The 26,071-nt window shown below is 44.8% G+C and overlaps 2 protein-coding genes across 5 annotated transcripts; both read left to right on the forward strand.

The window, feature by feature from the left end:
* Window positions 1–2,788: 2,788 nt before the first annotated feature.
* Window positions 2,789–6,903, forward strand: LOC147231379 (major histocompatibility complex class I-related protein 1-like). Of its 2 annotated transcripts, XM_086152748.1 has the most exons (8): window positions 2,789–3,402; window positions 3,954–4,220; window positions 4,394–4,672; window positions 5,128–5,418; window positions 5,660–5,758; window positions 5,936–5,953; window positions 6,107–6,186; window positions 6,283–6,903. In XM_086152748.1, exons 1-7 carry the CDS (start codon window positions 3,345–3,347, stop codon window positions 6,160–6,162), a joined length of 1,068 nt encoding a protein of 355 aa, XP_086008874.1. In that variant the 5' UTR covers window positions 2,789–3,344; the 3' UTR covers window positions 6,163–6,186; window positions 6,283–6,903. The 2 variants fall into 2 exon arrangements, with proteins under 2 accessions (XP_086008874.1, XP_086008875.1); XM_086152749.1 differs by lacking the exons at window positions 5,128–5,418; window positions 5,660–5,758; window positions 5,936–5,953; window positions 6,107–6,186; window positions 6,283–6,903 and having other exon boundaries at window positions 3,226–3,402; window positions 4,394–4,686.
* A 15,170-nt stretch (window positions 6,904–22,073) lies between these two features.
* On the forward strand, window positions 22,074–25,828 carry LOC147231380 (class I histocompatibility antigen, F10 alpha chain-like). 3 transcript variants are annotated; one of them, XM_086152750.1, is made up of 8 exons: window positions 22,074–22,218; window positions 22,770–23,036; window positions 23,230–23,508; window positions 23,960–24,250; window positions 24,492–24,590; window positions 24,770–24,787; window positions 24,938–25,017; window positions 25,114–25,828. In XM_086152750.1, the coding sequence occupies exons 1-7, from the start codon at window positions 22,161–22,163 to the stop codon at window positions 24,991–24,993; spliced, it is 1,068 nt and encodes a 355-aa protein (XP_086008876.1). In that variant the 5' UTR covers window positions 22,074–22,160; the 3' UTR covers window positions 24,994–25,017; window positions 25,114–25,828. The 3 variants fall into 3 exon arrangements, 2 of the variants coding, with proteins under 2 accessions (XP_086008876.1, XP_086008878.1); XR_015106622.1 differs by lacking the exons at window positions 24,492–24,590; window positions 24,770–24,787; window positions 24,938–25,017; window positions 25,114–25,828 and having other exon boundaries at window positions 23,230–23,627; window positions 23,960–24,097; XM_086152752.1 differs by lacking the exons at window positions 23,960–24,250; window positions 24,492–24,590; window positions 24,770–24,787; window positions 24,938–25,017; window positions 25,114–25,828 and having other exon boundaries at window positions 23,230–23,895.
* Window positions 25,829–26,071: the final 243 nt, after the last annotated feature.

Below are 26,071 nucleotides of genomic sequence, written 5' to 3' on the forward strand. Positions count from 1 at the left end.
AAGTAGTAAGAGGTGGAAACTTTACTACACACCTCAACTTGATCGACGCTCACATCAGAATCACTAGGGAAGATATCACTGTTGGCAAACTTCCTTTCTTGGACTATTGCACTCATACTCAACAGGACAGAGGACTAACTGGAAACCAACACACACTGATCAATTTTTACTCTTTGACTCACATCACCCCCTTGAACACAAACTCGGGGTTATCAGAATTCTACACCACCGGACCAAGAACATCCCGTCAACCACCGAATACAGAAAAAGTGAGGTCCAAAATATTCCTAAAGCCCTCAAATCCAGTGGCTATCCTAATTGGGCCTTTGCCCAAGACTGGAAATGTGGTGGAACAGCACATGTTCGATGTTTTGGAGAGAAGGTCGGAGATGGTTGGGTCATATTCATTATTATTATTATATGTGGTATATGTACCTGTCATTGATTTAGAGAAAAACTACATAAACATTTAGTTTAAAAAAAACTGAATATCTCTCTTGGGCAGGGATAAACTTTGCTATTTCATTGTGCCTTTTCATAATATCAAGAACCATGTTTTGCTCTCCATTGCCTACTGAACCTCCAGCATTGACACTGGATAGTGTTTGGGTTGTAAATGGGCAGTACTTTTACCAATAGATGGTGCTACTGCTCTATCATCGTGTTGTTCTGCTTGTATGTGTCCAGTGAAGAACGAACGTTCTGTGTGTTCATGCTGCCTGAAATAAAGTTTGTGTTCGAAAAACAATAGCCTCAGCCGACTTTCCCATACAAACAGCACTCCCCGATAGATGCGCTGTCTATCAAACTCCGTTCAAGCCAACATACACAGCGTGATACAGTCCTACCACAAGTCTCTGGCGTTGCAGTGGTGCACTGTGAGACGTGATCCTTGTGTCCACAGATGCCACTTGGGTGTTGCTTGTTTGTCGACAAAGTTGTAGAGACTCCGAACCAAGAAAAAAACAAAGTGAAGGAGAGGCTAAGTCCACTTCCATGCCCTCGTCTGGCCTTGTTTATTCCAACGACTAACAACCAAGACAGACAAGGCGAGGCACAGCACGCAGTTCCAAGTGTTCACTTTCTAGTTGGTTTGCGTTCAACAAAAATGACGTTTCCCCTCCTCACTCCCTTTCCATGCAGCCGCCACAGTGAACAGGTGAATGTAATCCCAGTTCAATCATTCGGTCAATCACCGCTCCTTGACCACACCCCCTGTGACAACTGACAGCTAACTTCAAGATCGATAGCTTAGCATATAGCCCTTTGGAGTTGATGGGCGGTGTGGCTCAGGGTGTGAGAGTGGTTCTCCTCGGAACTTAACGTTCTGGGTTCAGTTCCCACCGGGCCATTTGAGGTTTTGCTGAGCAAGACCTTGAACCCCTGGCGCTGCTCATTAGCTGCCTTCTGCTCACGGTTCATCCATGATGGATTAAATGCAAGGGTCAAATTTCCCTGATGTTGCGCTCTGTGTAGAACTGAATGTGAAAATGAAGGTATTTCTGTCTTCCACCAATTTAAAAACCTGAATGAGAACGCTGAGGTGGCGAGTCCGTGCAGACTGTGGATGAGCTGTGGCCAACCGTATGACCCAGATCCAACGCCATTGGTCCGTCACGAAGACGTCGGACCCTCCGATCCTGCCCGTCAGGTAGACAGGTAGTAGCGTAGCTGATAGCAGAACGGGACACGTTGGACTGGACTGACTAAATCCTGGGAACTCAACACACACATTGCCAAGGTAGGAGTTCTTTTACGGTTCACTCTCTTGTTTTGTTTTTTTCCACTGGTCAGTTGTTCACCTTCTGTTTTTTTTTTTGAGAAGCTTATATCTCCTTTGGACCAGGCAGATGTTTAGTGCTGTTTTCTCCCGGTATTGGCCCGGACAATCAAAAGTTGAGTAATCTCATATTTTAGCACTGCATTTATCGTCCGATCGGCTGAACCATTTCTTTCAGATTCCAGATGTTCTCGGTGGAAACGTGGCAGCGCCATTGCAAAGTTGAATTCAAAACTTGAGCAATCTCATGTTTATCAGATGTAAAAGAGGATGATTTTGTCACAAATAGTCAAAGTCAACTTTATTGTCAAAACTGCCAGATGTTCACACATATTTCTTATCCCCCCCTTTTTTTTTCAATACAATTTTCCAGTATTATTTATTATTGTTATGTTTTTCTTTTAACTCTGGCACAACATTTTCCTTCGAGATAATAAAGTTGTTCTTATTCTTATACAGAGCATTGAAGTAGAACAACAGAGAACTACGGCGAATTATGCAGAGGTAGATTTGGCAGGAGCACAATTTTCTTTCGATTTGTCAGTTCTGTCAACAAGTGACAGAAGGTGCAGTGGCAAGAAAAAAAAGAAAAGTGATAGCAGTATGAAAGTGCAGTTGCATCAACTGTTTTTACAGGGCTTTTTTTGCATTGAAGTGAATGAGTAAGTGAGTCCATGAAAGAGTTCTGATGGCAGGTACTTGATGTCAGGTTCAAAATGTGATGAGAATGTTTAAAAATAGTTGTATGTTTACTAACATGCTGCAATGTAGTGCAGGATTTGTTCAAAATTTAGTGTCTTGTGAAAATGGGACATTGTGATTTCATAGAAATGTTGTAGACGTGATTATTATATGAGAAAACATGAACACGATCGCTGCCTTCACATGGACGAATAGCATTGATAATTAATAACAACAATATGTGAAGAAAGTTGAACTGAACAAATGTTTTAATTCACAAAACAGCATTTCCACTGAGAAACGGTTGCAGTTCTCCAGGCGTCCACTAGGGGGCGCCCTGAGACAAACTCAGTCACAGGAAACTCGCATGTTTTTGACGCTTGACGTGATATTTTGATCAGAACGGAAAGAAAGAGCAGAAAATCCATCAATTGAAACTTTGATCGGTATTAATATGACTTTGGACCAGCGGGAAACTCGAAATGAGTTTTATTTATCATGAAATCGCCTCATAAAGTGGATAAAAACAACTGCGTCATACAACGCAGTATTTCCCACATCGATATGTAAACTGTTTTTTTTATTATATACTTTTTATAATTTATACCCTTGCATTTTACAGTAGTAACAGCAATGTTTCCATGACTATAAAAGCATTCTGACTCATTCTGACTGACTTTCGCGTCTAGCCTGTGCATTTTGAGTTTACCTGGCGACCCGTGACGTTTCAGCCCAATCTGAATTCTCATTGGCTCAGACGGGGGTTCGTTGCAGCTCCTCCCCAGTGGATCCTTCAGTTGAGCTCCAGATCCTTCACCTGGAAGACCAGCGTGTGTTTGAGAACAACAATCTGTGAACTTCTGGACGCTCTTCAAACCTGGAGATGATGAAGATCTTTCTACTTGTGCTGGTTGTCATGGGAACGTCCAGCGTGACGGCCGGTAAGTCCGTTTCTTTTCGCTTCATTTGATTTCCTCAAAGAGTCTGAAGCAGCAGCTCGTGTTTAGTTTGGTCCAAAGATGATCTTCAGCCTGTTTCTCATCAACATTTCACCTTTAGAATCAGATGGAAACTGTAGTTTTTAGTTCAGAGTGAGATTTCAGAGGAGATGGGAGCAAATACGGACGTTGTTTGGAGTTTAAGATCAGACAAAACGAAAGTGAAAGCAGATATGAAGACATTCAGGAAATCCAGGATGAAGGAAGGACAGAAGCAAAGATCTTCATATAAAGTCCCTTTCTATTAATGTTAGAGTTTTATCTGTTCAGATTGAAATCATCCCATTTCCTAAAATACTGGAAATAATCCTTCACTTTGAGATTGACTTGCAGTATTTCTGACTAAATGTTGAACTGCTTTTCTGCGAAATTAAAGTGTAAGTTCTAGAAAAGTTCCATCATTCACTGTGTTTTTACATCTTTGAGTAACTTAAAGCTGTTTATGGAACTTTCAGTCACCAAAACCTCATCATTCGGTGAAATATTTCTTCCAGTGATTCACTCCCTGAAGTATTTCAAGACGGCATCCTCTCAAGTCCCAAACTTCCCAGAGTTTGTGAATGTTGGTTTGGTGGATGAAGTTCCAATAACTCACTATGACAGCAACACCAGAACAGCAGAACCCAGACAGGCCTGGATGGACCAAGTCTCAGCAGATGATCCAAAGTACTGGGAGACAGAGACCCAGAGGTCACTGGGTCACCAGCAGGCCTTCAAAGTCAACATTGAAATTGCAAAGCAGCGTTTCAACCAGACTGGAGGTTTGTTCACACACACACATACACACACACACACACACACACACACACACACACACACACACACACACACACACACACACAGTTCTGCACCCTGAGTTTATGTCCATCCCATAATAAACACAGCAGACTGTGCTGAGATCTCACTGGTTCACTGCAGCTTCTGTCTCTCTCAGGAGTCCACATTCTCCAGGTGATGTCTGGCTGTGAGTGGAACGATGAGACTGGAGAAGTGAATGGATTTGATCAGGATGCTTATGATGGAGAAGATTTCATCTCATTTGACCTGAAGACAATGACATGGATCGCTCCGAGACCACAGGCTTTCATCACCAAACAGAAGTGGGACAATGACGAGGCCATAAAGGAAAACGAGAAGCACTACCTCACCCAGCTTTGTCCTGAGTGGCTGAAGAAGTATCTGGACCACGGGAGGAGCTCCCTGCTGAGAACAGGTGGGATCACATGACCTGACGTCGTCTTAACAATGTTTTGACTTCTTTTCAAATCTTTGGTTATTTTCTTGATTTTGAGGAAACAATTTTGGGACTTCCAGTAAAATTGTCCATCTCAGGCCAGTTTGATGTCCAATGAACACGAACCAATCAATCAATCAATCAATCAATCAATCGATCTTCTTTCCTGCTTCTCTGTTCATTGGATGCAGATTCTTGGGTTCTTCCTTTCTGCTTTTTCGCTGATTTCACTCTTAAATATTGAAAGTTTAGACGAGACAGTGAGTAATATTTGTCCACAGCAGAAGAAGGTGTGATGTTTGTACCTTCACTCTTCTTCCTCCATGTCTCTGCCTTCCTTCTCCTGCCCACTTTCTAATCTGCCTCCTCCGTGTGGATGGAAGTTCTTCTGAGTTCAGGCGTTGACAGAAACTCTGTTTCTCTTGACCCTCCAGATCTTCCCGGAGTGCATCTCCTCCAGAAGACGCCCTCCTCTCCGGTCACCTGCCACGCCACCGGTTTCTTCCCCAGGGAAGCCATGCTGTTCTGGACGAAGGACGGAGAGAAGGTCCCTCAGGAGCTCGGAGAGATCCTCCCCAACTCCAATGGAACCTTCCAGATGAGCACCAACCTGAAGCTCCCGGACACACCCGGAGATCTGAGGGCATACAAGTGTGTGTTCCAGCTCTCCGGTGTCAAGGAGGACATGGTCACCGTCCTGGACAGAGACGCCATCAGGAGCAACGGTAAGACTGGACTCACAGGGGATGAAGGTAGGAAACGACCCTCTAGTTTCCCATCAGCGTCCAGATCTTCAGATCCAAAGTGTGTCGGATTCATGTCTGCCATCAGTCGGGCTTTTTCTTCTTGCCGAATTGTTCAAGTCAGGATCAGTCAAACTTAACTGGTTAACAAGAACTGAACCGCAGAGAAGCAGAGAGACGATTTCAAGACGAGAAACTTTTTGTGTTGTGTTTTGCTGGACAGCAAAGCCTGGCCTCGTCCTCCCCGTCGTCATCGCACTGGTTGTTGCTGCTCTGCTCGCCGCCATTGCTGTTGGATACGTCTTCTACAAGAAGAAGTCTGGTGAGAGACCTCCACAGGGAGATGTTTGACTTGGACTTGATGTCGTTTCATTGTAAATATCTTTGTCCCAACGTGAAGCCGTGCGAGGCTCCGACTTTCAGCCTCGCCATGTTGAGACACATCGTCTGCAAACTCTTCTGGCAAAGCTGAATTATTTCTCTTCTCTTTGTATTTCAGCCAAAGCTCCTCCGTCTCGTAAGTAGACGCATTTATTTGTTCAGTTCTTTGGAAAGTGACTTGCTCTCTGAAGATCCAAAATGTGAAACCAGCAGAGGTGTTTCCTGCAGGGAAAAGACTCCTGTAGTTTGGAACAGGATTCGAGCTAATTGTTTGTTTCTGACCTTCCAGCTGTCGACAGCTCAGAAGTTTTGAAGGAACTCAATCCCAAACCCTCCTCATCTTGAGGGACAAACCAACCCCTGAACTCAGTGAGTTCCTCCTGAAAGCTGCCTTCCAGGGTTTCTTGTAAACGTGTTTTCTTTTGTCGGCCGTTTCATGTATTTTTGTTCTTTGTGTCTCTTCAGGCTTACAGATGAATTGTAGAAGTGGCCGAAGAAAGGAGACGTCATCTTCAGTCCAGCTGAAAACTTGGAACGAGTTCAACATCTAGAATGGAGTTTAACATTGGATTTCTGAAGACAAGCAACTATAAAAGTGTATTTAAAAAGGATTTGACTCCATAAAAACTCAGCATCACTGAAAGACACGTTTCCCAACAACACGTTGACAAATCATCCTGAGATCTGGCTCTGAATGCAACACCACTTCTCTGCATCTGATATCTGAAACTATCTGGTGGTGGCTTTTCACACACACACACACACACACTCTCACACACACACACACAAGCAATTTATTCATCCAGAATTTCCAGTCCTGCATTGCTCTGCTTGAACAGAAATACTTTGGGGTTTTCGCCGTTTTATTGCTCCTGATATTGAATTGTTTTGTCGGATAGAAAATCTTTATTTGGAAACCGGGGTTTCTTTTCTGTGGATTTTGTTGTAAAAGAAAAAAAATCAAAGCTGAGATTCGTCACTTTTGTCCAATACTTTAATATTTGTTGAAGTGTCGCTGCACTGATGTCTCATTGATTCTTGTAATGACTTTTGATCTTCAATAAATTCCCTAAAACTCCCCGAAAATCTCAAATGAGTTGTAAACAGCAGTTGTGGCGGATAAAATCAAGGCGGCTCCAACCTGACAGAATCTTCCTGTGATTTCATGGGCCATAGAAGCGGGTCCACAAGAAAAGAAATAGTGGGAAACTGGCATTTAGAAGTGAGTGTTTTATTTTTTTCAGACAAACACACACTCACGACGGTCCAGGTGTTTTTCTGAAAACCCTGCTCTGCTGAGTTCTGCAGAGACTGCTGACGAATGACAAGTGTCAAGAAACATTTGTCCTCCGCTGAGGTTAACAGCTAAAATAACTGTTTAAACAAGAGCCACCGGCCTGGAGTCATTTGGGCTGCCTTTTTTTGGTCGAGGAACAATAGTGGAGGACTTCAGGTAGCGTGGAACAGAGCACTGGGTTCGGGACTGGTTAAATACATCAGCTGGTCAGCACAATCTCTCAGAACCATCCGGTCCAGCAGCTTTGCAGGGCTTCACTGCCCACAACGTACGCCTCACCTCGTATGCCTGCACGGCGAGAATGAGGCTACCGCTGGTGACCCCGCCTAAAAATGGGCAAAGAAGCAGTTTAACTCCTAAGGCCACTGCAGCGTCATCATGGGCCACCATGAGGTTGCTAGACCTTTAGTTGATATTTTAGACTCCTTCCTTGCCACACAATCCCGTATATTTTTACTGCTTAACTGCTCCCCAGCCCTCTTGTACAACTCGGCCTCTCTGATGCCTTTCCTCATACTGACTCTGGCAGCCCTGAACTGAGCTTTATCCCCAGATGAGAAGGTACCGTTCCTGTCTTTTAGGAGCACTTCAACCTCCGCTTCTTCACAGGTTCTGGTTTGGATACACCCAAATTTGTTTGTCCACCATGACAGTGGCAACACAGTGTTAGATGTAACAAGACACAGCTGAGGTGTACACTTCCCAATCCTGGTCTTGAAAAATATCCAGGTTGTTGTTTTCAAAACAGTCCTGCAGCTACTGAGAGGCACCATCAACAGAAGGGAAACGATAAGGTAGGCTGAGATGGGGGAGCAGTGCAGCCCTGTAGCGTAGGAGTATTTTCTCCTCTGGTGGCACATTGAACATGGTGATGGAACTTGGGGAGCACTACCTTCTAATCGTTGGTTAAGATCCCCTGCATACATATGGGCTACCTCTGGATAGATTTTCTGGTTCTGTTGGTGGCTAGTGGCATTGTGCAGATAGGTAAGGGCAGAGTTAGCATTAGAACTCGGTGCAATAAACACAGCATTCACGATGGCAACAGGAAACTCTTGTGGTAGAGACGAGGGTCTGCACTTGACAGTCATGTACTCCAAGTGTGAGGAGCAGTGGCTATCAATGATTGTGGCATTGGTGCACCAGTTGTTCATGTAAATACCCAGTCCCTTGCTCTGACAGGAATAACTGTCTCTGTCATGGCAGTGAACTCAATTGCCGTGTCTGGAATGGATGAGTGGAGCCACATCTCAAGTATCAGCGAAATACAACAGTCCTGGATGAGTCTGTTTGCGGCTATCTGTTACAGTCAGCACATCCATTTTATTTGTGAAAGATCTGCCATTTGAGATGAAGATGCTGGGAGGTGGAATCTGAAGGTGGGAGGTATGCTCTGGAAAGGAGAGGCTGTTTGCTCAACAAAATACATGAGTGTGAATGAGAGGGACCCATGTGAAATGGTGAGGCAACGGAGTGGATAAAGAAAGTGCAGGATTTTATGTACTTAAGGACAACTTCATAGAGAGTGTGCAGAAGAAGTGAAGAAATGTGTACAAGCAAGGTAGAGCAAGTGGAGTAAGGTGTCAAGTGATGAGAGCATTAAAAGGTGGAGGAGATGGTGGTAAGACCAGCCATGCTCTCTGGTTTAGAGACAGAGGAGGGGACAGGAGGCAGCAGAGATGAATATGTGGAGGTTTTCTTTGGGTTTGACAAGGATAGAGAGGATCAGGAAGGAGGGGCAGCACATGTTCGATGTTTTGGAGATAAAGTCAGACCGAGATGGTCTGGATATGGACAGAGGAGGTATGGTGAAGATCTGGGTAGAAGGACGATGAGGTTCAAGGCCGAGGGAGATTTATGGATGAAGGGAGAAGAACAGGAAGTAAGTTGATGTGACAGTAGAGGATCCCGTGAAGGTCAGATGGAGGCAATGATTGGAGAATGAAGCGACCAAGTGTTTTTGGACAGTGGGAGGAGACCCTGGAGGAAAAAAAAAAGGCAGGAACCAGGAGAATGTGTCCTTCGGGAAAGATTCAGTTTGTTTTCCTTATTTAAGAAGTTTATTTAGCGGAAAATAAGTGAACCTTAGAAACTCGTCCTGACAGGAGCAGAAGTCCTGCTTCTGTCCTCTGGTGCCAACTTCAGGTCAGTTTTGTTCTGCTGATCTGACTCAACCGGAAATGAAACACTTACAACAGAGGCGAATTACCAGTTTGAGCCTCATGCTAATTGGCCAACATGCTAACGTTAAGAAGAGCGTGTTAGCATTACAGACGGAACTGAAGGGAGTCATGGAGAATTTATTTTTAGAAAAGAATCGAAAGGTTTCAGAACGAAAGGCATCGATCGGGATCCTACAGGAGCTGCAACCTCGTAGAACATCGACAGTCCAGGTGGAGTTAATGTTCCTCATTTTATCCAACGTGCGTGAGACTTGGGCACAACATTTCACCCAAAGTTCAGTTAGAAAAGTTTACCCCCACTCCAAAAGTCCGGGATCAGCTTGTCTTGAAACAAAAGCTCTTCAGGGTTTTTTTCCCACGGCTGTTCTTCTGTAAGAGACACATTGAACCAATATTCACACTGAAAATAATTTTGATTTTTGGTGATATCTGATTGGAATCCCGTTTTGGGGGATCGTCTCTTCTTCTTCTTCTTCTTTTGGCTTTTCCCGTCAGGGGTCGCCACAGCAAGTCAACTTTCTCCATCTAACCCTATTCTCTGTATCTTCCTCTCTCACACCAACTACCTTCATATCCTCTCTCACTACATCCATAAATCTTCTCTTTGGTCTTCACAAGGTTTAGGTCATTGCGTACTAACTTTATTGGCGCTTTTCTCAATTCTCAATTGCTTTCAGTCTTTACACTTTGCACTTCCCTGACAACTGTTTGGTCAGTCCCTGCCAGTTTCCTGCAAGTATTCCGGTAGAAAGCTTATAATAAGCATTAAGGCTAGCTGTTTGCTATTATGCCACAGGCTTACTCTTCTGAAGGATAGCAGCAACGGGGCGCGAGGGGCTACGGGTGGGAGGGCATGCGGGGCTCCTGGGGTGCGATGGGAGGGCAAGCAGGAATCCCAGCGACAGGGCGCTTGAGGCTCCTGGCATCTGGGGAGAGGGGAGAGGGCGTGCGGGGTTCCTGGTGACAGGGTGCTTGGATATCCTGGTGAAGGGTGCGTGGGGCTCTCGGTGTCCAAGGGTAGGTTGCGCGTGGCTCCCAGATCTTGCGGGGTGCAGCGACAGGGCGCTCAGGGATCCCGGGGTGCTGCGACAGGGCGTGCTGCCACTCCAGACTTCCTCATACAATACCAGAGCTCCTCTCTTGGCACCCTGTCATATGCTTTTTCTCAGTCTACAAAAACATAATGCAGCTCCCTCTGGCCTTCTCTGTACTTTTCTATTAGCATTCTCAACGCAAATACTGCAGCTGTAGTACTCTTCCTAGGCATGAAGCCATACTGCTGTTCACAAATGCTGACTTCTGCTCTCAGTCTAGTTTCCACTACTCTTTCCCATAACTTCATTGTATGGCTCATCAACTTAATCCCTCTATAGTTGCCACAATTCTGCACATCCCCGATATTCTTAAAAATAAGCACCATCACACTTTGTCTCCATTCTTCAGGCATCTTCTCACTCTCTAAGATCCTGTTGAATAATCTAGTCAGAAAATCTACCGCTGCCTCTCCTAGACACTTCCACACCTCCACAGGTATATCCTCAGGACCAACTGCTTTTCCACTCTTCATCCTCTTCAATGCCTTCCTCACTTCACTTTTACTAATTTGTGGTCTACAATAGTCCCCTCTTCTACTCTTGCCTCTCTTTCATTGAGACAACATAATGGAACAGTAAGGGTGAAAAATACACAACCAGATCTTAATGACAGTATAAGTAGAGCGACAATAGCAATAACAAGAATAAGAATAAACAAAAATAGGCAGAATTTGTGCGGCCTGGGACGAACAAGAGTAAGAAAGACAGCAGAGTTAGGGCATGACATGTACATGGTTGAGGTAGTGAGATTGTGGAAGCAGCACAGATGCACCTCAGGCTGGTCAGAGTTGTGTGTCGTCCATACTGTTGTTCTCCAGGCAGAAAGGAGCGTCTAAAGTATTTTGGTTCTGCGTTCGGGGTGAGATGAACCGTTGGCTGAAGGAGCATCCCATCAGCAACAGTTCGTGGTGCAGGGGATGGGAAGGATTGTTCAGGATCACTCCCAATTTGTCTTTCACCTTCCCCACTGCCACCCATTGAAGGTGGTACATCTCTGATTCTTCCGAAAGCCCACAACCACCTCCTTGGTCTTGGAGATGTTGACTAGGAAGTGGTTCTGGTCTCTGGTTGATGCATCCAACAATGGAAGAGTCATCGGAGAACTTCTGCAGGTGGTAGGAACTGGAGTTGTACCGGAAGGTGGAGGAGAAGAGGGTGAAGAGGAATGGAGACAGGACAGTACCTTGGGTACTCCTGTGCTGCACGCCATGGCCTCGGAAACACACCCATCCACCCTGACATACTACAGCAGTACGATTAGGTAATGAAGGATCCAGGCAGTGATGTGAGGGTGAAGTTGCATACTCTGCAGCTTGTCCTTGAGGAGGGTGGGTTGACGGCACTGTTGAAGTCACTGGAAAAGTCAAAAAAGGTGACTCTCACATTGCTTACTGTACCCTCCAGATGAGATAGGGCTCTATGAGTGAGAGAGATGAGTGCATCCTCCACACCCATGTACTGCCTGTGCCTCCCATAGTTTCCCCATCATCTCCGTCTGGACAGCCCTGAGGGTCTGGTGGTCCTTAGCCATGAAGGCTCTCTTCTTCTTGTTGTTAAGGAGGCCTTTGGTGTCCTTGTTGATCCATGGCTTGTTGTTATTGAAACAACAGACCTTTTGTTGTGATATAGTCTGTTATGCAACGGAAGAGGTCCTTGATGTTGTCACCAAAGTCCTTTCAAAAAGGCTCCAGTCGGTGGCGTTGAAGCACTCCAACAATGCCTTCTCTGTGGCTTTGGTCCAGATCTTCACAGACCTGGTGCTGGCCGCCTGCTGCTTCACCACCAGTGTCCACGAGTACCAGGTTATGGTGCGAGTTGCAAGGGGGGCGGGGAGGGCTATAGGAACTATGACAGGAAAAGGTAGAGAGTTGGTCGACATGATGCAGAGAAGGAAGGTGGATATATTGTGTGTCCAGGAGACCAGGTGGAATGGAAGTAAGGCTAGAAGCTTAGGAGCAGGCTTCTTATTGCCTTTAGTATTGGCAGGAGGAACACCGTGGCAAACAACACAGTGCATTAGAGAAACGGTATCTAGTCACACACGTGAAAGAAGAGTGGACAGGTCAATAAATAAGTTAAGGAAATAAAGAGACAGAATTAAAGATAGTAGGAGCTGCTGCAACAGGCTGCTGTCCTCCAGCGGCATTTTGAAAAAACAAGAGGTGGAAGCGGCTTCTGTGAACACACAACATGTGGTCAAAGGACCTCTCAATGGAGGTGAAACAGACCAACCTGAGGCTGAAAAAAAGAGATAGCAGAAATGTTAAAAGTAGCCAAATCTGAAAAAAAAAAAGTGCACTGGTGAGTTTGGGAACTCAAAAAGGGCCTTAGCTCCACAGGAGACAACAGGGGTGGATGATTGCAGAATCCTTTCCATGGTGAAGAAAAACCCCTTCACAACTGCAACCGCCTGGAGCAAGAACCCGCCGCCAGGACACTGGTTATTCTTCTTTCAGTGAATTGGCGTCACCACCATAGACCGCGCCGCTGGAGCTCGACAGGTTCCTCCGAAGAAGTGAGTTTACCTTTTTGTTTTGCTGCTGCCGTAACAAAGGTTAGAGCACTGCTTGCAAAACTGTAGCACAACGCTTGTCTCTGTGCGGTAAAAGCTGCTTTACGTTTGCATCACTCTCGCCATCACTCTCCACCGGCAACTTGCTAGCAGCTAGCCACTACGAGCTGATCGACCTGCGGCCCCGCGCATAACTGCCCGGCTCCCTGCCTACCTCACCGTGGTTCCGTTACGCGGCGTGTTCGCCGCCCACGGGGCCGGAGGTAAGAGAGAGCCTGCTGATTTTCACTGTGGCCGCCGAGGACCTAACATCTCCCCCGCCCGTCAACCTCCGCTCCCCCGCCAGCACCATGCCGCCCCACTCCCCGCTCGCAAACCAATGCCACCCGGACGACAGCGCCTGTCAGAATTGTGCGAAATTGCTCAAGCGTATCGCGGTTCCGGAAAAGAGAATTGACACCCTCCGGGCGATTAACGAAGGAGAAGACTTTTTGCGCGATATAGAGACATCACTCTCCACCGGCTCGGAAGCGAAATGCACATCAAGAACAACCCAAGACGACACAGTGGTCTTCGGCCCACTCAAAGCCACCTCTTTCGGTAGTAGAGAGGATTTGGAAGACACACTTCCTTGGGACCCAGTCAGAGATCCATACCCCACGCGGGAGAGGAAAGCCAGCACCCCGCTGAGACTGAACAGTGAATCGGCTTTCCCACCACTCCCAGCGCCGGGAGGTACGCTCCCTTCTCGTCGCAATTCCACCAACAAAAGACTTCAACTCCTCAAAAATGCTGTTTGGAGCCGCACGCCGAGACGAGACGTCGACAGTCACAAGACCACCACTAACACCCCAAAACAGTTCCCACCTCATAAAACGGTTCCTAAAAGACTGCTAATCGGTGACCAAAATGTAAGTTCGATTTCACTACCCGAAACTATAACTCACTCTTTTGCCGATGCAAACATCGCAGATATTAAACGGCACGTCCCTCTGATTCTCACGGAACACCCCAAAACACGAACCGTTATCATTCACGCCGGGAACAATGACGCCAGGCGCAGACAAAATTGGGCATTGATGACCCAATTAAAAAGTCTCACGCGCCAAATTAATAACGAATTCAACTGCCATTGTATCCTTTCCGGAACCTTCCCGGCACCTCGGGACGGTTCCGAAAAATTCAGTCGCTTATATGGAACACATCAATCGATGGATCCGGTCACGGATACATACACAATTTCGACTCGTTCTGGAAACGCCCAGAACTTTTTGCATACGGGGAGCGAATCAATTACCGCGGTGCCGAGATCATCAGGGAGAATATTCTCCAATATCTCAAACAATGACGCGATCAGCGGTGCCCAGGCGCCACCAGAACCAAGGTTCTGATGAGGCCTGGGCAGCGACTCCTCGACTCCACACCAACCCCCCATCACAAGCCCTTGTACGAGTATGACGTCGCAAATATGGATTCCATCAAAGGCCAAAGGCCCATCAAAACAGGACACAGTAACTCTGGCGATAACATCAAGAGCTTCTAGTGTTCCACCCATCAGTGAAACAATACTGCCCCCTGCCGGATCACCACAAGCAACGCACTCAAATCGTTCACCAGTGCCCCCTGCTGGCGCAAAGCAACAACTGCACCCGGCAGTCTGTCATTTTCAAAACACTTATAAAATATTGCAAAGGGTTAACCACGCCAATATGATATGGAATCCCAACTTCAAACACAAAGGTTTAATTGGTGGTCATCTTAACATACGCAGCATGTTACCAAAGAAAGCACAACTTGAAATCTTGCTATCAAACACAAATTTAGACTTTCCAGCCCTTTCTGAAAGCTGGTTATCTGCTTCAATTGAGAGTAACCTTGTCACTTTTCCTGGTTTTAAAATCTTTAGAAAAGACCGCCCCAAGAGAGGTGGTGGAATAGTGTTTTATATCAAAGACACATTTCAATGTGAAGAGATCACACTCCCAGGTATGTTTAGGTATAAAAATGGTTTTTGCAAACAAGATGCCCTTGAATATCGTTGTCATATACAAACCACCCAAAGAAAATGACAATGACTTCACCCAACTGAACCACATCATTAAAACTCTGGGAGACAAATCATAATTGGCGATTTCAATATTAACTGGCAAAGTAAACAGACCAGTTCAAAGCTCAAACAGACCTGCTCAAAGTCAGGCCTCACCCAACTCATTAACTCCCCAACCAGAATCTCCAAATTCTCCAACTCTACAATTGATCTAATATTCACAAATAAGCCCGAACGAATCCCCAAAACCTACAATTTATTGACGGGCCTATCAGATCACAATCTCATCCTCTTAATCAGGAAAATCAACAACTCCAAAAATATCCCTCAGTCTCTCAGAAAAACCCCTTTCGTCCCCCCAAAAAATTTTCCACAACTAGACAACGATATTGAAGGAATTCCACGGGTTGAGATGATAATGGAAACGAACCGTGATGCACTCTGTGAAGCAATCATCGCCAACACAACTGATAAAATTAATAAACACTCCGTACTCCCGAAAGCCTGCAAGAAGCAGAAAAAATTGCCATGGTTCAGCGACAACTTAAAGGCAATCATGAAAAAACGCGACCTGGCACTAAAACGATATATCAAAGCGAAAAGACAATCTGACCACCTCCTTTTCAAATCACTCAGAAATAAAACGATCGCTGCCTTCAGACTGGCCAAAGCAAACTATTTCCTAACGCTAATTCACACAGCCAAAGGAAATAGTAAATGACTTTGGCAACAGATTGACAAACTATCGGGCAAACCAGCTAAAAGCTCAAAAAATCTACAGTTGAATATGGAAGGCGAACTCATCACAGACAGCATCGCAGTTGCCGATGCATTTAACAAACACTTCCTCAACATCTGTCCAATGGCGGACGGTGTTATCTCTGTCTCGGACCCCCTTTTCCAAACACCACCCCTTGAGCTCTTACCAATAACACAGTTAGAGACCCTAAACTACATCACATCGCTCTCCAACTCCAGAGCCAAGGACATATATAACATCGATGCCGGCACGGTCAAACGTAACAAATTAGCATTTGTGCTCCCCCTAACGTCACTGATCAACAACTCCTTTGTCAACAACACCTTCCCTGAGGCGCTGAAAAAATCTGTGGTCACGCCGATTCATAAAGCGGGAAACGCTCAAGACGTAAATAACTACAGACCCATCAGCATCCTACCGGTTTTTTCCAAAGTAATAGAAAAAACAGTAGCGAAGCAACTAACAAACCATCTAGAGGCCAACCAACTACTTCACCCCATGCAATTCGGATTTAGACCCAAATACTCCACCGAAACTTCATGCTGCCATCTAATAGAACTTATCAAAAAACATCTAGACAACGGCTTTAAGGTAGGCGCCATCTTTCTGGATCTCAGAAAAGCTTTTGATACCGTCAATCATAAAACTCTCATTGAAAAATTGAAACTCTTCAACCTATCTAATAACACACGCGACTCGCTCGCCTCCTACCTAAATAACCGAACCCAAACCGTAAATATCAACGGAAGCGGATCCGCATTTGGAAAACGCACCATGGGAGTGCCACGAGGTTCGACATTAGCTCCGCTCCTATTTAGTATGTACATCAACGACCTCCCAAGCATCTGCCCAAATATCATGACACAAATGCATGCAGACGACACAGTCGTCCTGGCTCATGCGAAAAGCATAAGCGAAATCAACACAACCCTAAACAGCGCTCTAAGTAGAATCGCGGGTTGGTTAGAAACCAACCATTTAGCGCTCAACGTCAAAAAAACAATGGCGGTCTTGTTCTCAATCAGAGCACTACCACCCAACCACAATCTCACTCTTACGGTTAATAATGAGCCAATCCAAAACGTCACCGAAACAAAATACCTGGGCATTATCATTGACAACCACCTAAACTTTGAAAAACAAGCCAACGCCCTGTCCCACAACCTGAAAAGGACAGTAAACACCTTCAAACAGATAAGAGACTCTCTCTCCCTAGATGCCGCCAAAACATTCTATAACGCCCTCATCATTTCCCGAATAACATACTGCAGCACTACCTGGGGTTTCGCCACTAGTAATGCGATTTTCAAAATTACAGCTGTGCACAAAAGAGCACTAAAAATTCTAGATAAAAAAAATCTCACACATCACCACTGTAGAATTCTCGAAAAACATAATCTTCTTGCCCTCCCGCACATCTTCGAATTAGCAAACCTCACCCTAGTCCACAAAATACTAAGCGGTGCAGCCCCCGGCCCCCTAGACAAATTCTTCAACAAATCCCACAACAACCTAAGAAGTGGCACCCAGGGAAACTGCTCCGTTCCAAACAAAAAAACATCTTTCGGTCAGAACTCGCTCTCTTTCGTCGGCCCAAAACTCTGGAACGATCTGCCCCTAGGAGTTAAAACTCTGAGTCTTCGGAGCTTCATTGAAGCCACCAAACAGCTCCTGCTAAGAAAACAAATATGCCAACACTAAGCCAGAACCGTCTCCGTCTCGAGCCAAACTGGCTAGCGACCTGCCCCGCCAGCCTCCTTGATGCTTCCGCCTTGCTTTTGCATATAATAAAAAAAAAAAAAAAAAAATGATATGAACCTCTTATCACGGCCCTAACCACAAGCAAGCGGTTTTAACTGGTTTTAACATGTTTTAACTTGTTTTCCGGTTTTAACCTGTTTCAACCTGTTTTAGCTACTTACTAATTGTTTTTATTCCCCACTGGAGTACATTTACTCCACCCACGGACAGCCGGGTGCAATATAGCAACTCTGCTAAGCCTGTCTGGTACATCCATCTTCTCATATCGCGTTTTATGCTGAAATGTTTAATGGCACTGTACTGTCTGTCCTTAAATAAAATTCATTCATTCATTCATTCATTCATCCCCTCAGGTGAAGAACACTCCCCAGGAAGTAGGTCTATCAGTATCTATGTCTACCATAAAGATGAGAGTTAATAAAAAGGATTCACCACAAGGTACAAACCATGTGTCAACCTCAAAAATAGAAAGAATTGACTTTGACAAAAAACACGTGAAGAAGCCAGTCCAGTTCCGGAACAGCATTCTTTGGACAGATGGGACTAAGATCAACCTGTACCAGAATGATGGGAAGAAGAAAGTGTGAAGAAGAATTGGAAGTGCTCATGATCCAAAGCACACCACATCTTCTGGTGGAGGCAGTGTGATGGCATGGGCATGCATGGCTTCCACTTGTGTTTATTGATGATGTGACAAAAGACAGAAGCAGCCGGATGAATTGTGAAGTGTTTAGGGATATATTTTCTGCTCAGATTCAGCCAAATGCAGCAAAGTTGATTAGCTGTCGCTTCACAGTACAGATGGACAATGATCCAGAACATACTGCAAAAGCAACCCAGGAGTTTTTTTAAAGTGAAGAAGTGGAATATCCTGCAATGGCTGAGTCAGTCACCAAATCTCAACCCAATGGAGCATGCATTTTACTTGCTCAAGACAAAACTGAAGGCAGAAAGACCCACTAACAAGCAACAACTGAAGACAGCTGCAGTAAAGGCCCAGCAAAGCATCAGAAAGGAGGAAACCAAGCGTCTGGTGATGCCCATGGGTTCCAGAATTCAAGCACTGACTGCAAAGGATTCTCAAAAAAATATTGAAAATAAATATTTTACTTCCTCTCAAGTCCCAAACTTCCCAGAGTTTGTGGAAGTTGGTTTGGTGGATGAAGTTCCAATAACCCACTACGACAGCGACACCAGGAGAAAAGAACCCAAACAGGACTGGATGGACAAAGTCTCAGCAGATGATCCACAGTTCTGGGAGACAGAGACCCAGAGGTTACTGGTTAACCAGCAGTGGTACAAAGTCAACCTCTAAACTGCAAAGCAGCTCTTTAACCAGACCGGAGGTTTGTTCACACACACTTCTGCACCCTGAGTTTATGTCCATCCCATCATCAGAATCACTAGGGAAGATATCACTGTTGGCAAACTTCCTTTCTTGGACTATTGCACTCATACTCAACAGGACAGAGGATTAACTGGAAACCAACACACACTGATCAATTTTTACTCTTTGACTCACATCACCCCCTTGAACACAAACTCGGGGTTATCAGAATTCTACACCACCGGACCAAGAACATCCCGTCAACCACCGAATACAGAAAAAGTGAGGTCCAAAATATTGGTACAGCCCTCAAATCCAGTGGCTATTCTAATTGGACCTTTGCCCAAGACTGGAAATGTGGTGGAACAGCACATGTTCGATGTTTTGGAGAGAAGGTCGGAGATGGTTGGGTCATATTCATTATTATTATTATATGTGGTATATGTACCTGTCATTGATTTAGAGAAAAACTACATAAACATTTAGTTTTAAAAAAAAAAGTGAATATCTCTCTTGGGCAGGGATAAACTTTGCTATTTCATTGTGCCTTTTCATAATATCAAGAACCATGTTTTGCTCTCCATTGCCTACTGAACCTCCAGCATTGACACTGGACAGTGTTTGGGTTGTAAATGGTCAGTACTTTTACCAATAGATGGTGCTACTGCTCTATCATCGTGTTGTTCTGCTTGTATGTGTCCAGTGAAGAACGAACGTTCTGTGTGTTCATGCTGCCTGAAATAAAGTTCGTTCGAAAAACAAGAGCCTCAGCCGACTTTCCCATACAAACAGCACTCCCCGATAGATGCGCTGTCTATCAAACTCCGTTCAAGCCAACATACACAGCGTGATACAGTCCTACCACAAGTCTCTGGCGTTGCAGTGGTGCACTGTGAGACGTGATCCTTGTGTCCACAGATGCCACTTGGGTGTAGCTTGTTTGTCGACAAAGTTGTAGAGACTCCGAACCAAGAAAAAAACAAAGTGAAGGAGAGGCTAAGTCCACTTCCATGCCCTCGTCTGGCCTTGTTTATTCCAACGACTAACAACCAAGACAGACAAGGCGAGGCACAGCACGCAGTTCCAAATGTTCACTTTCTAGTTGGTTTGCGTTCAACAAAAATGACGTTTCCCCTCCTCACTCCCTTTCCATGCAGCCGCCACAGTGAACAGGTGAATGTAATCCCAGTTCAATCATTCGGTCAATCACCGCTCCTTGACCACACCCCCTGTGACAACTGACAGCTAACATCAAGATCGATAGCTTAGCATATAGCCCTTTGGAGTTGAGGGGCGGTGTGGCTCAGGGTGTGAGAGTGGTTCTCCTCGGAACTTAACGTTCTGGGTTCAGTTCCCACCGGGCCATTTGAGGTTTTGCTGAGCAAGACCTTGAACCCCTGGCGCTGCTCATTAGCTGCCTTCTGCTCACGGTTCATCCATGATGGATTAAATGCAAGGGTCAAATTTCCCTGATGTTGCGCTCTGTGTAGAACTGAATGTGAAAATGAAGGTATTTCTGTCTTCGACCAATTTGAAAACCTGAATGAGAACGCTGAGGTGGCGAGTCCGTGCAGACTGTGGATGAGCTGTGGCCAACCGTATGACCCAGATCCAACGCCATTGGTCCGTCACGAAGACGTCGGACCCTCCGATCCTGCCCGTCAGGTAGACAGGTAGTAGCGTAGCTGATAGCAGAACAGGACACGTTGGACTGGACTGACTAAATCCTGGGAACTCAACACACACATTGCCAAGGTAGGAGTTCTTTTACGGTTCACTCTCTTGTTTTGTTTTTTTCCACTGGTCAGTTGTTCACCTTCTGTTTTTTTTTTTGAGAAGCTTATATCTCCTTTGGACCAGGCAGATGTTTAGTGCTGTTTTCTCCCGGTATTGGCCCGGACGATCAAAAGTTGAGTAATCTCATATTTTAGCACTGCATTTATCGTCCGATCGGCCGAACCATTTCTTTCAGATTCCAGATGTTCTCGGTGGAAACGTGGCAGCGCCATTGCAAAGTTGAATTCAAAACTTGAGCAATCTCATGTTTATCAGATGTAAAAGAGGATGATTTTGTCACAAATGGTCAAAGTCAACTTTATTGTCAAAACTGCCAGATATTCACACATATTTCTTATCCCCCCCTTTTTTTTCAATACAATTTTCCAGTATTATTTATTATTGTTATGTTTTTCTTTTAACTCTGGCACAACATTTTCCTTTGAGATAAATAAAGTTGTTCTTATTCTTATACAGAGCATTGAAGTAGAACAACAGAGAACTACGGCGAATTACGCAGAGGTAGATTTGGCTGGAGCGCAATTTTCTTTCGATTTGTCAGTTCTGTCAACAAGTGACAGAAGGTGCAGTGGCAAGAAAAAAAAGAAAAGTGATAGCAGTATGAAAATGCAGTTGCATTAACTGTTTTTACAGGGCTTTTTTTGCATTGAAGTGAATGAGTAAGTGAGTCCATGAAAGAATTCCCATGGCAGGTACTTGATGTCAGGTTCAAAATGTGATGAGAATGTTTAAAAATAGTTGTATGTTTACTAACATGCTGCAATGTAGTGCAGGATTTGTTCAAAATTTAGTGTCTTGTGAAAATGGGACATTGTGATTTCATAGAAAAGTTGTAGACGTGATTATTATTATGAGAAAACATGAACACGATCGCTGCCTTCACACGGACGAATAGCATTGATAATTAATAACAACAATATGTGAAGAAAGTTGAACTGAACAAATGTTTTAATTCACAAAACTGCATTTCCACTGAGAAACGGTTGCAGTTCTCCAGACGTCCACTAGGGGGCGCCCTGAGACAAACTCAGTCACAGGAAACTCGCATGTTTTTGACGCTTGACGTGATATTTTGATCAGGACGGAAAGAAAGAGCAGAAAATCCATCAATTGAAACTTTGATCGGTATTAATATGACTTTGGACCAGCGGGAAACTCGAAATGAGTTTTATTTATCATGAAATCGCCTCATAAAGTGGATAAAAACAACTGCGTCATACAACGCAGTATTTCCCACACCGATATGTAAACTGTTTTTTTTTTTATTATATACTTTTTATAATTTATATCTTTGCATTTTACAGTACTAACAGCAATGTTTCCACGACCATAAAAGCATTCTGACTCATTCTGACCGACTTTAGCGTCTAGCCTGTGCATTTTGAGTTTACCTGGCGACACGTGACGTTTCAGCCCGATCTGAATTCTCATTGGCTCAGACGGGGGTTCGTTGCAGCTCCTCCCCAGTGGATCCTTCAGTGGAGCTCCAGATCCTTCACCTGGAGGCCCAGCGTGTGTTTGAGAACAACAATGCTTGAACATCTGAAGGCTCTTCAAACCTGGAGATGATGAAGATCTTTCTACTTGTGCTGGTTGTCATGGGAACGTCCAGCGTGACGGCCGGTAAGTCCGTTTCTTTTCGCTTCATTTGATTTCCTCAAAGAGTCTGAAGCAGCAGCTCGTGTTTAGTTTGGTCCAAAGATGATCTTCAGCCTGTTTCTCATCAACATTTCACCTTTAGAATCAGATGGAAACTGTAGTTTTTAGTTCAGAGTGAGAGTTCAGAGGAGATGGGAGCAAATACGGACGTTGTTTGGAGTTTAAGATCAGACAAAACGAAAGTGAAAGTAGATATGAAGACATTCAGGAAATCCAGCATGAAGGAAGGACAGAAGCAAAGATCTTCAAATAAAGTCCCTTTCTATTAATGTTGGAGTTTTATCTGTTCATATTGAAATCATCCCATTTCCTAAAATACTGGAAATAATCCTTCACTTTGAGATTGACTTGCAGTATTTCTGACTAAATGTTGAACTGCTTTTCTGCTAAATTAAAGTGTAAGTTCTAGAATAGTTCCATCATTCACTGTGTTTTTACATCTTTGAGTAACTTAAAGCTGTTTATGGAACTTTCAGTCACCAAAACCTCATCATTCGGTGAAATATTTCTTCCAGTGATTCACTCCATGAAGTATTTTGTCACGGCATCCTCTCAAGTCCCAAACTTCCCAGAGTTTGTGGATGTTGGTCTTGTGAATGAAGTTCCAATAGTTCACTATGACAGCAACACCAGAACAACAGAACCCAGACAGGCCTGGATGGACCAAGTCTCAGCAGATGATCCAAAGTACTGGGAGAGACAGACCCAGTACTCACTGGGTAACCAGTATGTCTTCAAAGGCAACATTGAAACTGCAAAGCAGCGTTTCAACCAGACTGGAGGTTTGTTCACACACACACACACACACACACACACACACACACACACACACACACACACACACACACACACACACACACACACACACACACACAGACACACAGCTCTGCACCCTGAGTTTATGTCCATCCCATAATAAACACAGCAGACTGTGCTGAGATCTCACTGGTTCACTGCAGCTTCTGTCTCTCTCAGGAGTCCACATTCTCCAGGTGATGTCTGGCTGTGAGTGGAACGATGAGACTGGAGAAGTGAATGGATTTCATCAGTTGTCTTATGATGGAGAAGATTTCATCTCATTTGACCTGAAGACACTGACATGGATCGCTCCGAGACCACAGGCTTTCATCACCAAACAGAAGTGGGACAATAACGAGGCCATAAAGGAAAACAACAAGCACTACCTCACCCATTATTGTCCTGAGTGGCTGAAGAAGTATCTGGACTACGGGAGGAGCTCCCTGCTGAGAACTGGTGGAATCACATGACCTGACGTCGCCTCAACAATGTTTCGACTTCTTTCCAAATCTTTGGTTATTTTCTTGATTTTGAGGAAACAATTTTGGGACTTCCAGTAAAATTGTCCATCTAAGGCCAGTTTGATATCCAATGAATACACACCAATCAATCAATCAATCAATCAATCGATCTTCTTTCCTGCTTCTCTGTTCAGTGGATGCAGATTCTTGGGTTCTTCCTTTCTGCTTTTTCGCTGATTTCACTCTTAAATATTGAAAGTTTAGACGAGACAGTGAGTAATATTTGTCCACAGCAGAAGAAGGTGTGATGTTTGTATCTTCACTCTTCTTCCTCCATGTCTCTGCCTTCCTTCTCCTGCCCACTTTCTAATCTGCCTCCTCCGTGTGGATGGAAGTTCTTCTGAGTTCAGGCGTTGACAGAAACTCTGTTTCTCTTGACGCTCCAGATCTTCCCAGAGTGCATCTCCTCCAGAAGACGCCCTCCTCTCCGGTCACCTGCCACGCCACCGGTTTCTTCCCCAGGGAAGCCATGCTGTTCTGGACGAAGGACGGAGAGAAGGTCCCTCAGGAGCTCGGAGAGATCCTCCCCAACTCCGACGGAACCTTCCAGATGAGCACTGACCTGAAGCTCCCGGACACACCTGGAGATCTGAGGGCATACAAGTGTGTGTTCAAGCTATCCGGTGTCAAGGAGGACATGGTCACCGTCCTGGACAGAGACGCCATCAGGAGCAACGGTAAGACTGGACTCACAGGGGATGAAGGTAGGAAACGACCCTCTAGTTTCCCATCAGCGTCCAGATCTTCAGATCCAAAGTGTGTCGGATTCATGTCTGCCATCAGTCGGGCTTTTTCTTCTTGCCGAATTGTTCAAGTCAGGATCAGTCAAACTTAACTGGTTAACAAGAACTGAACCGCAGAGAAGCAGAGAGACGATTTCAAGACCAGAAACTGTTTGTGTTGTGTTTTGCTGGACAGCAAAGCCTGGCCTCGTCCTCCCCGTCGTCATCACACTGGTTGTTGTTGCTCTGCTCATCGCGGTTGTCGTTGGATACGCCTTCTACAAGAAGAAGTCTGGTGAGAGACCTCCACAGGGAGATGTTTGACTTGGACTCGATGTTGTTTCATTGTAAATATCTTTGTCCCAACGTGAAGCCGTGCGAGGCTCCGACTTTCAGCCTCGCCATGTTGAGACACATCGTCTGCAAACTCTTCTGGCAAAGCTGAATTATTTCTCTTCTCTTTTTGTATTTCAGCCAAAGCTCCTCTGCCTCGTAAGTAGATGCATTTATTTGTTTAATTCTTTGGAAGTGACTTGCTCTCTGAAGATCCAAAATGTGAAACCAGCAGAGGTGTTTCCTGCAGGGAAAAGACTTGTAGTTTGGAACAGGATTCGAGCTAATTGTTTGTTTCTGACCTTCCAGCTGTCGGCAGCTCAGAAGTTTTGGAGGAACTCAATCCCAAACCCTCCTCATCTTGAGGGACAAACCCACCCCTGCACTCAGTGAGTTCCTCCTGAAAGCTGCCTTCCAGAATTTCTTGTAAACGTGTTTTCTTTTCTCGGCCGTTTCATGTATTTTTGTTCTTTGTGTCTCTTCAGGCTTACAGATGAATTGTGGAAGTGGCCGAAGAGAGGAGACGTCATCTTCAGTCCAGCTGAAAACTTGGAACAACGAGTTCAACATCTAGAATGGAGTTTAAAATTGGAAAAAATTTAAAAGTGTATTTAAAAAGGATTTGACTCCATAAAAACTCAGCATCACTGAAAGACATGTTTCCCAACAACACGTTGACAAATCATCCTGAGATCTGGCTCTGAATGCAACACCACTTCTCTGCATTGGATATCTGAAGCGATCTGGTGGCAGCTTTTCAAACACACACACAAGCAGTTTATTCATCCAGAATTTCCAGGTCTACGTTGATCTGCTTGAACAGACATACTTTGGGGTTTGCTACTGATATTGAATTGTTTTGTTGGATAGAAAATCTCTACTTGGAAACCGGGGTTTCTTTTCTGTGGATTTTGTTGTAAAAGAAAACCTGACAGAATCTTCCTGTGATTTCATGGGCCATAGAAGCAGCTCCACAAGAAAAGAAATAGTGGGAAACTGGCATTTAGAAGTGAGTGTTTTATTTTTTTCAGACAAACACACACTCATGATGGTCCAGGTGTTTTCCCTGAAAAATATTTTCTGCTGATTTCTGCAGAGACTGCTGACAAATGACAAGTGTCAAGAAACATTTGTCCTCTGCTGAGGTTAACAGCAAAAAATATAAGACAACAGCTAGAATAAATAAATGTTTAAACGAGAGCCACTTGGTTGGAGTCATTTGGGCTGCTCAGCCCTCTTTTTATATAACTTGGCCTCTCTGATGCCTTTCATCATACTGACTCTGGCAGCCCTGAACTGAGCTTTATCCCCAGATGAGAAGGTACCGTTCCTGTCTTTTCGGAGCACTTCGACCTCCGCTTCTTCACAGGTTCTGGTTTGGATACACCCAAATTTGTTTGTCCACCATGACAGTGGCAACACAGTGTTGATGTAACAAGACAC

The sequence above is a fragment of the Fistularia commersonii genome, chromosome 9 (genome assembly GCF_037954325.1).
Source record: "Fistularia commersonii isolate RoL2024-O1a breed Wild chromosome 9, RoL_Fcom_v1.0, whole genome shotgun sequence".
NCBI classification, from domain to species: Eukaryota; Metazoa; Chordata; class Actinopteri; order Syngnathiformes; family Fistulariidae; genus Fistularia; species Fistularia commersonii.

Coding starts and splice junctions, on each gene's coding strand:
- LOC147231379 (XM_086152748.1), top strand. CDS start 3,345: ATGATGAAGATCTTTCTACTTGTGCTGGTTGTCATGGGAACGTCCAGC. Junction 3,403..3,953: donor AACGTCCAGCGTGACGGCCG/GTAAGTCCGTTT, acceptor TATTTCTTCCAG/TGATTCACTCCCTGAAGTAT. Junction 4,221..4,393: donor GCGTTTCAACCAGACTGGAG/GTTTGTTCACAC, acceptor TGTCTCTCTCAG/GAGTCCACATTCTCCAGGTG.
- LOC147231380 (XM_086152750.1), top strand. CDS start 22,161: ATGATGAAGATCTTTCTACTTGTGCTGGTTGTCATGGGAACGTCCAGC. Junction 22,219..22,769: donor AACGTCCAGCGTGACGGCCG/GTAAGTCCGTTT, acceptor TATTTCTTCCAG/TGATTCACTCCATGAAGTAT. Junction 24,251..24,491: donor AGACGCCATCAGGAGCAACG/GTAAGACTGGAC, acceptor TTTGCTGGACAG/CAAAGCCTGGCCTCGTCCTC.